This window comes from Bubalus bubalis, chromosome 15 (assembly GCF_019923935.1).
Source record: "Bubalus bubalis isolate 160015118507 breed Murrah chromosome 15, NDDB_SH_1, whole genome shotgun sequence".
Taxonomy (NCBI): domain Eukaryota; kingdom Metazoa; phylum Chordata; class Mammalia; order Artiodactyla; family Bovidae; genus Bubalus; species Bubalus bubalis.
Window position 1 is genome coordinate 61,621,493 of NC_059171.1, and position 18,283 is coordinate 61,639,775.

The following is an 18,283-nucleotide window of genomic DNA, read 5'->3' on the forward strand; positions in this document are numbered from 1 at the left end:
CCAACAGGCAGCATCATCTCAACCCAAGGACACTTCACGAAAGGGTGAACTGATCGAGACGATACATGAAACACAGCCGGTGCCCAGACATTAGCCTGTCTTGTCATAAAGCTGCCTTGTCTCAGAAGCCATGGGGAATCCTGTGTGTCTCATGTGACCCTGAAGCCAAGGTTGAACAACAGGAACTTTAAGCTCTATCTCTTTAAACAAATTCAGGTCAATGAATGCCAGTTTCAGAAATCTATAAGCTGGTCACTTGAGATGTAAAATTGAAATGGCTTATGTTCGGATAGAAATTTTAGAAGAATGAGGGTTCAATGAGGGCACATACGCTTGCAGAGAGTACTTTCCAATGAAACAGTATCAGAGAAAACCACTGACTGTAATTCTCACCAGCACGTCCCTTAAAATGCAAATGGTGAGGAACACTGGGCTCCCTGCCCCTGACCCTCCTGGCTGAAGTCCCCACATACTCCCTCCACCGGCTTAGCTCTATTTGCAGTCCTGAGCAGGAGAAGGGTTCACCTTGTGAGTAATGAGAGGAGAAGGGCTGCTCTTACTCCTGCATCTAGTCTGGCTCTGTTTCCATAGCAACCTGGGCAACCGTGTCCCTAGACAGAGCACCTGCCCAGCACAGCTCCCGAAGAGGAAGGAGATTGATGAGGTGAGGACAGTCAGACCACTGGACCCACAGGGCCGTCACTCACCAGCGCGACTGGCAGTTCCCGTCTGGGTTTCACAAACAGGAGACTCAATCAGCAAGTCTGTGCCGTGTGGCACATGGGGCTGGAACTCCAGTCCAGTGCTGTTTCTATTCACTACTGGGAGGAACCCTGTTTTTTTTTTTCATCACTGAGCAGAAACCACAGCATGGACTGAGCAGCAGCCATGCCTGGCCAAGGACCCCAGTAAGAACCATCACACATTCTCTTTGATGTTGCTTGGCAAAGAAACTCTGAAGGAATTCTTGACGTTTCCCAGACTAACTATCCAGCGGTTTCTGAAGTAACTGGGAGATGTGTATGACCATCCCAATTGTTGAGGAAACATCTCAGGGGGATGCTGAGATTTACCTCCTGACATCCAGAGTAACAAATGGAGAGCCTTTCATCTTTCATGTGTCGCCTCACAAGGTTCACCATAGGGAAAGAGAAAAATGTTTGAATTTCATCTGATCTGGTCAGATTATTTGCTACCCAATAAACATATAGTTCACATTATTTGAATAGATGGAGCACAAGTAATTATAGGCAGAAAGAATAAAACTCTCAAAGTGAATGAAGCAAGTGTTGTATATTGTCTATCACTGCTAAGTCACTTCAGTCGTGTCTGACTCTGTGCGACCCCATAGACGGCAGCCCACCAGGCTCCTCTATCCCTGGGATTCTCCAGGCAAGAAGACTGGAGTGGGTTGCCATTTCCTTCTCCAGTTCGTGAAAGTGAAAAGTGAAAGTGAAGTGACTCAGTCATATGTCCAACTCTTAGCGACACCATGGACTGTAGCCTACCAGGCTCCTCCATCCATGGGATTCTCCAGGCAAGAGTACTGGAGTGGGGTGCCATTGCCTTCTCCGATTGTCTATCACTAGCATCTGACAATGCCTTATATTGTACACTGTATGTGGTACAGTGTACATTATACTACTGGGGCTCTGCTTTGTGGATCCTGGCATCTCAAACCATAAAATCTTCACAGGGACAAACATAATTTCCAGTACAATTGTTTTATCCCAGAGACGTGAGTGCACACTAGATATAGTTGTTGTTGTTCAGTTGCTAAGTCATTTCTGACTCTTCCCAACCGCATGGACGGCAGCATACTAGGCTTCCCTGTCCTTCACTACCTCCCAGAATTTGCTCAAACTTATGTCCATTGAGTGGGTGATGCCATCCAATCATCTCCTCTGCCCACCCTCTTTTCCTTTTGCCTTCAGTCTTTCCCTGGATACAATATTTGTCAACAAAAATAATGCTAATCATGGTTTTGTGTCTCTCACTCAGTATCTGAGCTACACCACTTTAAAAACAACTATATTTTCCCTTATTTTCACAACCTGTAATTCTCTCGAAAAAACATTTTTATTGCTAATTACAGGCTGATTTTTGATGTGAAAGCAAAAAATTTTGTAATCAATCTTAGATTCCACAAAATAATCTGTATCTGAGCATCAAATTATACTTTTGTTAAGAATATAAAACATCTTTGAACAGACTTTCACCATCAAGTCAGTGTGAAAGAAACTTTTAGATGTGGTTCACAGCACAGCATAACTCTATGTATTATCTGACAGCATGGTTATTATCTGCCTCATTTTTTTAAATTTAAAATCCACAAAAATAAAATGAAATTACGTCATCTCTGAACAGAGATCATCTTTTTTATTTTCCAATTTTGATGTATTTACTTTCCTTTCATAGTTGCACTGGATAAAACTTCCAATACTATGTTGATTAGAACTGGTGAAAGTGGGCATCCTTTTCTTATTCTTGATCTTAGTGAAAAAGCTTTTTTTTTTGCTGAGTATGATATTAACACTGGGTTTTTCATTTAAAGTGTTTATTATGTTGAGGTAGCTTACTTTTATTCCCTGCTTGTTATTTTTATCAAGGAAGAGTGTTGAATTTTGTCAAATGCTTTTCTCTGCATCGATTGAGACAATCACTCCTTTTTATCACTAAAGAGTATTCCACCTATGGTTGCAGCACAGTCTGTTTATCCATTCATATGTTGAGGACATGTTTGTTGGCTCTAATTTTTGGTGATTAAAAATAAAAGCTTTACTAGAACCTCCTATACATATTTTTCTATGACCATATGTTTTCGTTTTTCTTGGCTAAATACTTGTGAATATGCATGCTCCGTTGTATAACATAATATTTCACTTTGCAACAAACTGTCAAACGGTGTTTCATGGTGGCTTCATCATTTTGCATTTCCACCTGCAATGAGTGAAAATTCCTGGGGCTCCACACCCTCTCCATTATTTTGTACTGCTGATTTTTGGATCGTGTTATTCTACGGGATTTATGGTCTATCTTCCTGTTTTCGACTCAGTTTTGTTTGTGGCACATAATTGTTGGAAGGCACTGGCTCACAAGTTGAAGCGATAGGTAGATAAACATCCCTTGAGGAATGCTGATGTGATGCTGGGCAGCCCCAAATGCATTTATGCAACAATCTTCAAAAAGTCATTAGTAATTCAAACCCAACCAACAATGTATAAAAGGAGTTATACATCACAACAAACTAGGTTTATTCCAGGTAAGCAAGGATGATTCAGCATTGTAAATTCAAACAATGTTATCTCCACATCAAACATTTAAAGAACAAAACAAGTATATTCATATCAACTGATGTAGGACAAGCATTTGAAAAGCCTCAACATATGTCCTTGATTAAAACTCTCTGCAAACTAGAAATATAGGAGGACTCCTTCAACTTGATAAAGAACATCTACAAAACACACAGCTCATATCACACTTAATGATGGGAAATCCCCTTCCCACTGAGACCAAGAACAAGAAAACGACATATAAGGACACATTTTCTCATATTCATATGAGTATTCAAATCATGCTGCAAGCTTCCAGACTTGTTTCTAATATGATGGAAACAAAACAGAAATTAAGGTTACGTAGATTTAAAGAAGGAAATAAAGCAATCTTTATGGCTATCAAATAATTGATGTGTTGGACTTTATTGAAATTAAAAAACTTTTGTTCTGTAAAATATACTTTTAAGAAAATTAAAAAGCAATTTTCTCCCCCACAGACAGGGAGAAAATATCTTTAAACCACTTATTTATGTTGTATCCAATACACACAAAGAGTTACTTCCTATGTATATATACATATATATATATATATATATAAAACTTTGTTCAGTTCAACAATAAGAAAACAAACAACTGGATGTAAACATGGGCAAAATATGTGAACGGACATCATCAAAGAAAATATAAAGAAGGCAAATAAACATATGAACATATGTCCTCCATCATCTGTCATTTAATGAATCATACATTAGCAGAATGAGATACCCCTGCCCACGTGGTTCAGATCCACAAACCTCGAGACACCAGTTGTGGCTGAGGATTCAGAGCACGGGACACTCCTTTACTGCTGACGGAGGGACTGCAGAATAGCACTGCCATTTCAGAAGACAGTTTGGCAGCTTCTTGTAAAGTAAGTAAAATCTTACCATACAACCAGCAATATACCTGCTAAGTTATTTATTTTCAAAGTATTTAAAACTTAGGTCCACACAAAAACCTGCATGCAAATATTTATAACAGCTTTATTCATAATCACTGGGTATCCTCCAATGGGTAAATAGATTTAAAGAAAAACTGTAGTGAAATTGCTTAATATTCCCTTGTCCAGACCCTGAAATATTATTTGTTGCTCAAAAATAAGTAAATCATCGAGAGCTAAATTACATGGATCATTCTTCAATGACATTGCTAAGTGAAAGAAGCCAGTCTGAAAAGGCTACATTCTCTATGATTTCAACTGCATGACATTCTGGTGAAGGCAAACTCTGCAGACAGTGAGATGGTTATTTCCAGAGAATCGTTGGTGTGGGGGAGAGGGGATGGTTGAGGAGGATATTTTAGGGATGTGGAACTCTTCTGCATGGTGTTATGATGGTGGAGACGCAATGCTGTGCACTTGTTAAAACTTGTAGAGTGTGCAGCAAAAGGTGAGTGAACCTTGGTGTGTGCAGACCTTTAAAGGAGTCATTTGAGAGGTTGAGGAATGTTAGGATGAAGAACAGAAGGCAACAAGATTGTGTTATCAGTGTCTGAAACCACTTTCCTGTAGGGCATGGGGGAGTGGAACCGACCTAAAACTAATGAAATCTAGAATACGAAAGGCAAAAAGGAAATGTACATCAATCCTCTACTGTCCTCATGGAGTTTGCCCACTGGTGAGTGGGTTAACCATCCTGATCCTGCTGTACATATGTACTGGGTTAGAACAATTAAATTAACAGACTGCAGATGGTGTGGCCATCTGTTGAGGGGGATTCAGTTCAGTTCAGTTCAGTTGCTCAGTCCGACTCTTTGCAACTCCATGAATTGCAGCATAACAGGCCTCCCTGTCCATCACCAACTCCCGAAGTTCACTCAAACTCAAGTCCATCGAGTCGGTGATGCCATCCAGCCATCTCATCCTCTGTCGTCCCCTTCTCCTTCTGCCCCCAATCCCTCCCAGCATCAGAGTCTTTTCCAACGAGTCAACTCTTCGCATGAAGTGGCCAAAGTACTGGAGTTTCAGCTTTAGCATCGGTCCTTCCAAAGAACACCCAGGACTGATCTCCTTCAGAATGGACTGGGTGGATCTCCTTGCAGTCCAAGGGACTCTCAAGAATCTTCTCCAACACCACAGTTCAAAAGCATCAATTCTTCGGCGCTCAGCTTTCTTCACAGTCCAACTCTCACATCCATACATGACTACTGGAAAAACCACAGCCTTGACTAGACGGACCTTTGTTGGCAAAGTAATGTCTTTGCTTTTGAATATGCTATCTAGGTTGGTCATAACTTTTCTTCCAAGGAGTAAGTGTCTTTTAATTTCATGGCTGCAATCACCATCTGCAGTGATTTTGGAGCTCAAAAAAATAAAGTCTGACACTGTTTCCACTGTTTCCCCATCAATTTTCATGAAGTGATGGGGCCAGATGCCATGATCTTCGTTTTCTGAATGTTGAGCTTTAAGCCAACTTTTTCACTCTCATCTTTCACTTTCATCATTGAGGGGGGTTACAGATAAGCAAAGGGAGGGGGCTAGTTCTAGTCGTTCATCTACGTGATGATGGCTTTCCTTGGAGACAGCCATGTAGTCTCGTGTTTATTCTAAAGTGGATATGGACATGGACATGGACATGTGTGAGTAGGTATGTGAGCACCTCGGTACACACACACACTCACACACACACACACTCACACATGCCCCCTGTCCTGTGAGCCGAGGGGCTTTGGAGGCACAGCTGCTCCAGAGCAATGAGCACCCAGCTCCAAGAACGCAGTTTATCAGCAGGGCCTCTGGGAGAAACGGTTGATTCCTGGCTTGGCAGGAAATGTGCAAAATGCACCTAAAACAACTTTTAGTGCCACAAACTGAGAAAGTGCTTAAAAAAAAAAACCCAAAGCCCAAGGACCATTGCAAAGCAACACTAAAACCACTTGAAAAGAGCTTATAGCCCAGAGTACAAGGTCAAGGTCCACAACCCTTCTGATCTATCAGAATGCTGGAATAAAGTTTAAACATTGAGGATAAACAGACAAATCTCCTGTGCAGCAGAATTCCAGGGAACGTAGGCAGACAGCCCACCCCATGACAGAGAAGCATGTTACCACTGAGTGCGGAGTCTGCACAGCGACCCCCTTTCTCAAAGCAGAGCATTGGGGGAGCACGTGGGGCCTCAGGCAGAGAAGCCTGACACTCAGCCTCTGCCCAGCGCTGGCCACTCAGTCAGGAAGGTGCGTACACATGGTGAAACGGGATGAGGATGGGCTGTGCCTCTGTGGCCTTCCTCCTGCAACACAAACACCCAGTCTAGTTGCAAGAAAAACATGAGAAAACTCCCAATTGAGACATATTGCACAAAACAGCTGACCAATATGCCTCAAACCTATGAGTGTTATCGAAAAAAGGAGTCCTGGAAACTATGACGGCCCAGAGGAGCCATGGGACACTTGACAACTCCCTGTGATGTGTGATCTGGCTTGGATCCTGGGACAGGAAAAGAAACATTGGGCAAAAACCAAAGAAATGAAATAAAGTACAGACCCCTGTTAATAGCCAGATGGAGACTGGTGGAGAGTTTGTAGCCAGGAGGAAAATTAATTAACTTATCTCCTGTGCTGTCTCTATTCATAACCTAATTAGGGGACAGACTTGTGAGAAGGAACTCCTAAAGGTGTTAATGAAAACCTAAGGATATAAATAAGGCAAGTTTTGGATACTTCATTGCTTTTCCAAAATCACAGAGTTCTGGATATTTTATTGCTTTTCAAAATTCACAGATTCAATAAATAATATTTCCCACATTGTTGCCTTTGCACTTAACATTTCCCAAACCAGTGGGAAATATTAAAAGTTAAATTATTTCATGTGTGGCTTTAGTTGGTGGTAGTTGATCCAAAGAAAAAAAGTTCAGTATGGTCAGAGTTCTTGAGAAAAATATTAATCGGCTAGACCTTAAAACCTATTTTTAAACTGAGAACATGGGAGTTGTCAGTAGTTAGGTTAAACATGGTATGTAACTCAGTGACAAGTTTACCTTTTTGCCAAGGTCTAAATTGATCTGTAGTCCCAAGTCACATCCTGAATGTGTTTCTTGGTAACTCACAAAACCTCTAGTATATAAACTAATGCCTCATTTTCAGATGATGTGATACAAACCCTTGCAATGGCATTTTCTGATTGAGCTAAAAAGGTAAATGTTATTTTTATTCCAATGAAAATTTTGAATTAAGCATATATTATAACAATCAAAATTATATTAAGAAATATTTTATGTTTCTCTTATCAAAATTTGATATCATTGCTTGAATGAATCCTTTAATTTACATAATTTGAGCTCCTCCTTCTGCTGTTGTAAAAATTACACACTCTGGTAGAGTTTGGTTCAAATTCACAAATTCAGAATTAGAGTGACAGTTATTTTCACTTCTAATTATCTAATGCTCTTTATGAGTAAGATCATAACAACAAAGAGTGGATGAAACTCTTTTTCAGGACACATACGTCTCAAAGTTGGTGCCTGTGCTAATCCTTTTTGATATGGAAACTGGGAGCTTTTCTTTCTTGGTTTCTTGTATCAAGAGGGCTCCCAGGGTTGGGTGGGTACAGCCTGGAGTTGAGATCACTCACCCCAACTGGCAACGTGAGAAACAGATGCAGAAGCCATGATGATCTATTTCTAGGCATTTGGGTAAAGAATTCCATTAACACAATCCCCTGAGCACTCAGGGGTGAGGAGGAGGGATTCCCCATATACACAGTCCAGCCTACAGCTCATCATAGAAGCCATGGCTTCCTGTAGAAGGCATCTAAGAACAATGCTGCTTCCAACAGCAGTGACCTGTGCAGGTGAACAAGAGAGTCTCAGGTGTGCAAACAACCTACGGTCACACCTTCTCAGTTTCTTTCTAAATTAGGGACTCTGAGGCACTGACTACCCATACCTCTAAAACTATCCATACCTCTCAGGTTGTGGTGCCTTTTTCTGCCCATGTAAGTCTGGTCTTGAACATTTAATTAAAATCAGCCCCACTGAGGTGTCAGTCAGTTTGCTTACTTAGATAATTGACAGTGAAGATAAAAACTTGCTAATCACTGTTGCAAAGTGAAAGACTGGTACCAGCTAAGAAAATCAGTATCTACATTTCAAAGCTGATAAGTTTAAACTTCTCAAAAGAATAAAAGCTTATTATAAAGGGCCACATACAATTTGCAATACAATCTCAAGTCCCTTTTCTTTGAAACAGAATGAACACCATTCAAGCACGTTCCAATCTTTTAGACTGCAGCCATGAAATTAAGACACTTGCTCCTTGGAAGAAAAGCTGTGACAAACCTAGTAGCATAGTAAAAAGCAGAGACATCAATTTTCTGACAAAGGATTGCATTGTCAAGTCTATGGTTTTTCCAGTAGTCATGCACGGATGTGAGAGTTGGACCATAAAGAAGGCTGAGTGCCGAAGAATTGATGCTTTCGAATCATGGTGCTGGAGAAGACTCTTGAGAGTCCCTTGGACAGCAAGGAGGTCAAACCAGTCAATCCAAAAGGAAATAAACCCTGAATATTTATTGGAAGGACTGATGCTGAAGCTGAATCTCCAATACTTTGGCCAGCTGATGAGAAAACTGACTCATTGGAAAAGACCCTGATGCTGGGAAAGATTGAGGGCAGAAGGAGAAAATGGCAACAGAGAATGAGATGATTGGATGGCATCACTGTCTCAATAGACATGAGTGTGAGCAAACTCCAAGAGATGGTGAAGGACAGGTAAGCCTGGCGTGCTACAGTCCATGGAGTCACAAAGAGTCGGACATGAATACTGAGCAACTGAACAACAATCACAAATCTTTCAGGCCACACTGATCTATTCAATCAAAGCCCCACACAGTTTCTGTAAGCTCACTGCGGCCTCTGAAGATCACAAACCGGACTCCATTGATAGCATGCGTTTTTGGAAGAGAATGCACCTGTTCTTGCTCCCTGGACAATGAGTTTAACATCTCTCTGTACTTCTGAAAAAAAGACTAAAGTTAAAATATCTCTGCTTACAGGGCTTTATTTGGAATTTACACACTTTCAGAACAGAGCAGTTTGTGCTGTGCTGATTATCATTTGTCTAAAAGTTTGTTCTCAAATGTTGCTTTTCCCTGTACCTATGTGGTGTGGCATAAGATCTGAGGTATATACATTTTCTGCGAGGCTCACCAGGGATGCCAAAAGGGACCAAGTAGGATTTTTGAAATAGCAGAGGAGTGATGCAAAGGGATACTCCTTGCCTGTCCCACGAAGAACCCTCCAGAACTCTGCTCGTGGAGCTGGAGCTTTTCAGACACTTGAAGCTGCCTCTTTGAGGTCTGAAATATGTAAATATGTCAGAAGAGTCTTCTCCAAGTAGCTGTTAGCAGAGGTGCCGCGTCCTCACAAACCAAATGAACTGAAGCTGTGAGAAGCCGAAGGCTCAGGGTATTTTCATTTTGTTTGACCCCTGAGTACAAACCTTTAAACATAATTTCTCCTCTCTCCTTTCCCATGTGAGCTGATATGGAAATTCAGTGAAGGTTCTATGAGTGTTATTGAATCAACCGTGAAAAACATTTCCCAAGTGCCCGACACTGGCTGTTCTTTCTGGCATCATTTTTTTATGTCCTCCCTGAGCCCCACAGAAGCTCCTCCACCTCCCAGCTTCTCCCAAGTGTCGATTAGAGGTTGCTGACAAGAAACCACTGGGGTGGCTGCTGAAAGACAAATTCCTGGGTCACCTAAAAGTGAATTAGGACATCTGAGGCCCGGAATTCAGGTCTGCACATTTACCAACATCCAAGAAAATTCACAATAAACACAGCTGACCTTTTTGTGTAGCTGCTGAGTGCTAAACCAGAGCCTTGAGATCAACTGTCTCTAAATGTTGTCTATCTCTGTCACACACGCACGCGTGCGCGGGCACACACACACGTGTCTCTTAAGTCTCCTGCCAGTTTGAACCCTGGGTGGGAAAGATGACCTGGAGAATAAAATGGCAACAGACTTGAGTATTCTTGTGTGGAGAATCCCAAGGACAAAGAAACCTGGCAGGCTACAGTCCATAAGGTCACAAAGACTCAGACAGGACTGAGCAACAGAGAATGTATAAGCTTTCAAAGATTTGCAAAGATTTAGAGGTATGTTTCACCTAGAGATATGCTTAGTGGACACGCTCTGGTGGTGGTTTAGTCCCTAAGTCATGTCCGACTGTTGGGACACTGTGGACTGTAGCCCACCAGGCTCCTCTGTCCATGGGATTCTCTAGGCGAGAATTCTGCAGTGGGTTGCCATTTCCTTCTCCAGGGGATCTTCCTGATTCAGGAACTGAACCCAGGTCTCCTGCATTGCAGGCAGATTCTTTACTGACTGAGCTACAAGGGAAAGCTGTGGGGATTAATTGGGAAACATAGCAAATAGCCCTCCTTTAGTATTTCTTGAATTACATTTTGTTCCAGGTGATAGTCACTGATCTGTTTCTAATATGAAAAATAAAACAAGTAAGAGATTATTTGAAAATCTGATATCACACAGGACCAGTTTCATATGTTCCTAATGAAAAAAGCAAGTTTTTATCAATGCCATAAATCATTTGCACATGGGGAAAATAACAATATTAGAAAAAGTAAAGAAGACTCACCACTTCTTCATGTCTGCATTTTCTTACATTAATCCCATTTATCTGCAATGGAAAGAGAGAGAGAATTTGAAGAGCGTACTGTGAACTGACTGTATCTTGGTGACACATGGAAAATAATGGTAAAATGTATACCTGGAGAATTGCGTCCCCAATAAACAGCAGTCCTGACAGTTCAGCTGTGAATGGAGAAGGAGAATTGACTATGCCTCATCTACTTTCTTCACACAGATGTAAGAGTTCTTAATTCAATAAAGCCAAAACTAATTGAGGGCAAAGGCAAAGATGGTGGAGGATTAAAGGAAAAAGTAATTAAAGGGAAAAGTAAAATGGTCTATAAGGGTAGCATCTTAAAAGATCCACAAGCAATGGAAATGCAAAAAATAATCATATGATTCAGCTCAAGTTCTGAAACCCATGCTGAGATACTTCCATTTAACCCCATCATTTCAGATCTTACAGTCTGGAGGGAGGACTAAATGTTCTCATGTTCCCTTAAGTTTAAGGTGCCTATGAAAATGTCTAGATCTGGACAGTCAATCCACTAACAGAATCAGCTCCATGTTTCTTTTAAAGACCAGCCTGCCCCACCGCAGGGGGCTGGGTGTGGATAAGGGTCTGAAACGCCATAGTTAGAACCAGCCACGTGTGGCCAGGTCATGGGAACTGGACCGAGAAATTTCGTACAATCTCCTGGTTCTGAACTACAGTCTTGCTCCTCAGTGACTCACTCAGGAAGCAGCCACAGGACACCCTCTGAACACTTTACCTCTCTGTTCCTTCGAGATTTTTGAAACCACAACTGGAATGTTATGTTCCGCTCCCCCCTGGAAAGAAAAAAATCACACGTTTCACTTTTTCATCTCAAAAGAATAAAAACTCAGCTTTTAGTTCAGAAACTATACAGGCCAAGGATAGCAGGTGAACAGACACTAAGTAGAATTTAAATAAACTCGTGGAATCTCTCTATCAAGGAGACTGTGCTCCCAAGAAGCTTATCTGTTTAGAATTTCACTGTGACATCCCAGAATTAATAATAGTTGACTTTGAAAATTTTAATTTTTTAAGATTAATATGGTGATGCCTGAAGAAGACATTTCCTCCAATGACCAGCCATGCTATCCATCGTAGAAACTCTTATTTCGGGTTCCAAAGAGCAGACAATTATGCATTTCCATTATCTGGCTAAGTTGCTTTATGCTGGAAACCAAGCAATGGCCCCTTGGAATGCTAAGTAGCTAGACAGAATCTCTACCTGCACAAACTGGACAAAAAGCAGAGTGTGCATATGCTTAATGGAGCGGGGTAGGTCATCAGTATTATATGGAAGCGTATGCTAAAGAACACAGTAAGCCACCAAGAATAATGCAGTAGTGCTTTGGCTAATGGACCAAATGAGACAGGAAAAAATACAGAAAAATAAGTAACTGAACTTATGTGGAAGAAAATAAATTCCTGAAGTAACTGTATAAATTACTGTTTTATGTAACAGAGTTGAGAAGGTTGAAAGCAATAGTTAAAAAATCAAGTAAGTTCATTAAACAGTAAGATTTCACATAGAAGGTAAGGATGGCACTTTTAATGTGGGTAGTTCAAAAGAAGATCTAAATTCCACTGGGGCTTCTGCAGCTTCAGAATAAGTAAATCCCTAAGCCTTTCTCCCTTCAAGGGCAAAAATTATTTTAGAATAGACAATTTTTTCCCATAAATGTCCATTTTTAGCACTGAGTTTCAATAAACTTAAAAATAAGATAGACAATGCACACATGCTCAGTTGTGTCAGATTCTTACAGCCCCATGGACTGTAGCGCCAGGCTCCTCTGTCCATGGGATGGATTCCCCCGGCAAGAACACCAGTGTGGGTTGCCGTTTCCTCTTCAGGGGACCCTCCTGACCCAGGTATCGAACCTGCGTCTCCTGCATTGGCAGGCAGATCCTTTACCACTGAGCCCAAGAGAAGCGATAGTCAAGAAAAGCAGTGGCTCTGAGATTTTTCTTGACAAGTAGTCCTTTCTACTTCTGGGGTATTAGGAAGAGATGTGATAAACAAATATTGAAAGCTGCCTTACCCAGGGTGAAATTCAAACCCACCCATCAGTCCCCTGTTTTCACCACATCCCACCGAGCACTCACCCCCTCCCCACATGAGTTCTGGGCAGAGTCTCTGGTGTGAGCTTCCTCGGCTCTGGGTCCTGCTTTTGCCTCCTGGTCTGTGTCACAGCGCCCTGATCCTGTCCAGGACAATCCTCACATGATCAGAGCCCAGGACTGTGACAGAGGGCACAGTGCACATACGTGCTTCCAGAGCATAGGAAACCCCACAGGATCAGGACCCAAGGACCTTTAAGTGTAGGTTTGGGGCTCTGGGTTCCCCATGCCTGCGTTCTGTTCTGTCTTCTCCCATTATATTCATCAGCTTCTCCTCTTCTACTGTCTTCTTCATTTCCTACATTCATCTTGTATTTTCTTTCTTTTTCCCTTGTCCCCAACCACAGAGTAAGTTCTGCAACAGCAATGGACTTATTTATGTATTTGTCTTGGCTATTTGGTTTGGCTATTTGTTTCCTGCTTGTGTGCACATGCTAAGTTGCTTCAGTCGTGTCCCACTCTTTGCAATCCCATGGATTGTAGCCCACCAGGCTGCTCTGTCCATGAGATTCTTCAGGCAAGAACACTGGAGTAGGTTACTTTGCCCTTCTCCAGGGGACCTTCCTAACCTAGGGATCAAATTTGTTTCCTACATTGAGGTAATATCTGTGCCTGGAATAATGATGCTTTCTTAAGCTTTGAAATGTTTGTTGAATGAATAAGTGGAAACAATGAACTCTAGAGCTTTCTCAGACCTAAAATTTTTCACTCTTGAAAATACTTTGCAGAAAGATTTTGAGTAGAAACTAAGAAGGTGAACAATGGAATCAAAGGCGTATGGTTACAGATAGTTCCTAGAGATACTTCAAAAATGGGAAAAATTTTCAGAATACATCTCCGTTTCTTAGAAGAAAATGCTGATTAAAACAAAGCATACAGTGATGAAGTTTTATGTGACATAAAGAGAGAAAACAGACCCATCCAGATATGGTTCTGGTGTTGGGGGCAGAGGAGAACCCCGTGTATTTCACTCTAGGCCGGCAGCTGGCGTCATAGCACTTTCCTTTAGCTGTTCATTTTCTCTTCTTGCAGTACTGAATTCAAAGGTTTTCTTGATGCTCAGGTGTTTAGCACAGGCTACCATGGTAGGAGAGTGGGAAGTCTCTCCCGGGTTTGGTCTAGAGGTACCAGTTTTCTGAGGGTCAACTCAGCTATCCATCCTTCTCTCAATACCTGAGACTTACAATTATCTTTTAATAATAAGGTGTAACTAACCCCTGTTTGGTCAATATTTTTCTTTTATATGTAAAATTGCTTCTGAAATTTCAATGATTTGAATCCAAACGTGTTTTATTTTTACTATTTTTTTAATCAGACATTTGAGGCTCTGAGAGAATTTTAAAGCTAATTTAAGGAGATCACTTTATTAATTGATTAGAGAGAGATTTTTAAGACAAAACTCAGAAGATAAAATTGGAACTGAAGATCACTGTGCCTTCATTTATTAAATGAAATGTGAGAGCAGTCCAGCTTTATCAAAGTAAATTAGATTTAGCTCTGGACCTAACTAGGGAGATTCAAAACCTTCCAGACAGAAAGCAGATAACATGATTCACCCTGTTTACAATTGGTGACAGGCTTCACGTTGCACGTGGGATAAAAGCCAAGGTCCAGTGACCTCAGCCTCCCCTCTGCTTTATCCTGGACCTTTGTCCTCCTCCACAAGCACGACCCCTTGGCCCCCAGTGCTTTTCCCCTTGACCCTTGGCCAGGTGTAAGGTTAAGACTCTGCTCATACACAGCCAGAGTCCTTCCATCAGCCTCTGTGCACATGCCCTGGGCCATGCCTGGGACCACATTTCTCTGCATGACACTTTGATCAGTGTCTCCTTTCCCTCTAGAATATGAAGGACCTGAGGTCAGGGCAGATTCCCTTCATCATCTTCTCCCCGACCTACCCTAAGGCCAGTCAGGCTGCAAGGCTTTTGGCCATGGTTTATAGAAAGTAAATGAATTACTCGAGCTCGGTTGATCCAGGGTAAAATGAGATTAGAAAAAGTGAGGTGACAATCTAAATTGCATCCCAGAAAATATTAAAAAGTACGCCACTCAGTTTTGAGAGAGCCTTTTCACAAAAGATAATCAATTCTATAGCTAGTTCTATAGGTTCCAGGATATAAGGCCTCAGTTAAAGCATTTTGAGCTTGAGACTATACAATGATTTTCTAGTATTACTGTGAAATTCCACTAAACCAAACTCAGTTATGTTTTTAATAACACTGGGAATCTTGCCAAATAAATCCTTTCAACTCAATCTTTTCATTACAATCAATCAGTCATATTCTGGGCTCCAGAAAGAAAAAGATAATAGACTTCAACATCACAGATCCATTCAGAGAAAGGAGAATACTTGTAAACAGAAAATCACAGACAGTCAACAGGTATAGGAGAAGCACCTAAAGGAACATCATTTTGAGAACATGGACAACGTTCTTATCCATCTGAATGCAGTGCTGATCTGCCAAAACCACTCAGCTTAGCTATGGGAAAGTTAATGGTCTTTCCCACATGATTTATGATTGCCTTCCAATGGAAATTCAGAATAGGGAATCTGTAGGGGAGCAGACTGCTGGCTGCTCAGAGCTGAGACAGACTTGGGGGTGGTGGCTGAAAGCTATGGGTTTCTTCTTCAGTTGATGAAACTGTTCTAAAACTGACTTAGTGAGGGGTGCACACATCTGTGAACATAATAAAAACCACTGACTTGTACATTTTAAGTTGGTAGATTGTATAGTATGTGAACTACAACTCAATAAATTATTTAATTTAGAAAATCATCCTTTGAATGCTAATTCATTGGTGGTTTTACCTGGCCCTTGGAACCAGTGCACACTCTAACTGAGCTCAACTTCCTGCCCTGTCACACTCCTGTTTCTGCGGCGCAGAGGGATCCCTGTTGACACTGGCGGAGACAGAAGCCTCAGACTCAAAGAGTGAGAACAGGGCAAGTGAGCAAATGAATGCAAATACGTGTGTGCTTGTAGCAACCCCTGGTATCTACAGACTTTTGCCCTGAAATCACTAATAAATTAAAATGCAGACATTTATGACAATTACTATGAAGACGTGCATGTTTATTTGGTGAAATCTGATACAATGAATACCCAGTCCTTGATGTTAGGAAATTGCTTGCTGCTGGACATTTCAATCTGTCTATTTCAGTTGTAAGTAAACCAGAAGGCGAATAATTTAGAGAGGAAGCATTGTTGTTGTTTTCAAATAGAGAGCATAGAGATAATTTCGTGCTGGTTGTACAGCTAGAGAGAATATTTATTGGGAGTCAAGACTCTGTCATCAGCTTTGATGGGGGTTGAGGTGCAGCTCTGCCTGTTATAACAAATGAGTAAATAACCTAACCTCTTAATACTAAATCTTGTTGTCTATAGAGGTCCAACAACAGTTGTCTACTTTCTGGACACAGAATATATTTAGCTCAGAATCTGGCAGTTCAAGAGTGGTTAATAACTATTAGAAATTATTGTTTATAAATGATAATTTTAATGGTAACAATACTTAGAATTTCACATTGCTGAAAAGTTCAAGATTTCAGATAGAAATTTTATCTTTGATCACAGACATTTCCTTGGTCCATCAACTTATTTAGGTAAGAAAAACTGAGTCTTTTGAAAAATACCCCATAAGACATCTTTCTAGTAATAATATTCAAAACACTCTTTCTCTAAAAGGTGATTATTTTAATCACAATGACCAGAGGTATGATTTAATAATATGCAAATGGATGGTATTGCACTTTAAGAGATAAACAGAAAAAAAATTAAAGTCTGACAAGGTCAAGACGACAGCTTACTTTAAGGTGATTATATGGTGATTCTTAAAAGCAGAATGGGGCAAAATGCAAGGTTATTAGATCTCTGGGGGAGAAACACTGGTGATTATTGGGGATGTAATGTGGAGACCATTACGTTATTTTTAGAAATGTAAGTATCTGGATGGTCCAGATAAAAGAACCAGAAGATGCAGTAGGTCTAGTGGTAACCTGGACAGGAACCAGAGGCCACGTGAAGATCAGTGTGGACAGTGGGTGCCTGCAGAGAAGCCGAGGGTATAAACCAGGTGGATGCAGGAACCTGAGCCCTTCAGAAAAGTGGCTTCAGGCTGAGAACCCAGGAAAGTAGGTGATTGTAAGAGGAGAGTTAAGTGATTCTATGTCCAGCCTTTTATTGAAATCTAAAAATACAATTAGAAGAGCTTGGCATTTTACTGAGAGGCAAACAAAAACAAAAACTAATACAAGGGAAAAACACCCAAGTTTGTGACTTTTGAGAGATATTTTAATCAAGGAAGACTGTGAGTCTTGGTAGCCGCCATGAAGAATTCCAAATGGCCAAGAAAAAAGATCCTAAATTATAGCAGATATGGGAAAGACTCTAAAAAGCAGTATGAGAGTGAAGATGATGTAAAAGGAAGGACAGGAGGCCAGAGGGCAAGAGGGTGCACCCCACACAGACCCTGGGAGCACTTCACCGAGGGGCCAAGTCTCAGGCCTGCTGGTGGGCGCATTCCTCTCTGCTCTCGGCTCACCGTAGGGGCTGGGGGGTGAACTGTGGCTTGGAGATGCAGGGCCGGGCCAGGTGTAAACGTGTGCGCCCACACCTTCAGAGTTCATCCCACTGCACCCTGGGTCAGCTGCTCGACTTGTCAAGTTGGGAGATAAGCAAACAAATGGGCAACGTTAAAATACGAATTCTGCTTTTTAGCCAGAATACTTTCTTAAACTGCCCCTTATGTTTAATTCTCAGATGCAAAGGAAGTAATTCAAATAGATAATCACAGTAGGTTTACCCAATTTACAGGGTAAAGGAATTTGCATAAAATGTTGCCATTTAAAATAACTGAATGAATGAATAAATAAATAATTACATTTTGAAATACCTTAACAGAATGATAGCTTAAAATCTTTTTTTTTTTTAATGTAGGAAAGCAAGAGTCAGTGGTAAGTATTGAGAAACCTAAAGTAGAAAACCCTAAAAGGAAAGTTTTCAGGCTGAATGGACAATACTCTAAATAAAACATATTGATGTTTTTTATTTCTGGTTGGTTGGTTTGTCACAAGAATTATAAAATAATTTCATGTTTTTGTCAAATCTCTTAATATATGGCACCAATCACAATTCAAATATTGCTTCTGTAGCCTATATTTTCAATGGAAAATATATACTTATTTGATTTAGAAAATAACTATTACATGTATAAGAGTTTTGTTTGTG

General features: G+C 40.9%; 1 protein-coding gene across 2 annotated transcripts in view; it reads right to left on the minus strand.

The window, feature by feature from the left end:
- The window catches only part of SNTG1 (syntrophin gamma 1), a 402,149-nt gene that overhangs the window by 105,129 nt on the left and 278,737 nt on the right, over positions 1-18,283 (minus strand). For both annotated transcript variants that reach the window (XM_044928771.2, XM_006063418.4), the window contains exons 6-8: positions 11,677-11,734; positions 11,043-11,086; positions 10,911-10,952 (exon numbers count right to left, since the gene is read on the minus strand). In XM_044928771.2, coding sequence (XP_044784706.1) covers positions 10,911-10,952; positions 11,043-11,086; positions 11,677-11,734 — 144 coding nt within the window. The remainder of the gene's footprint in view (positions 1-10,910; positions 10,953-11,042; positions 11,087-11,676; positions 11,735-18,283) is intronic.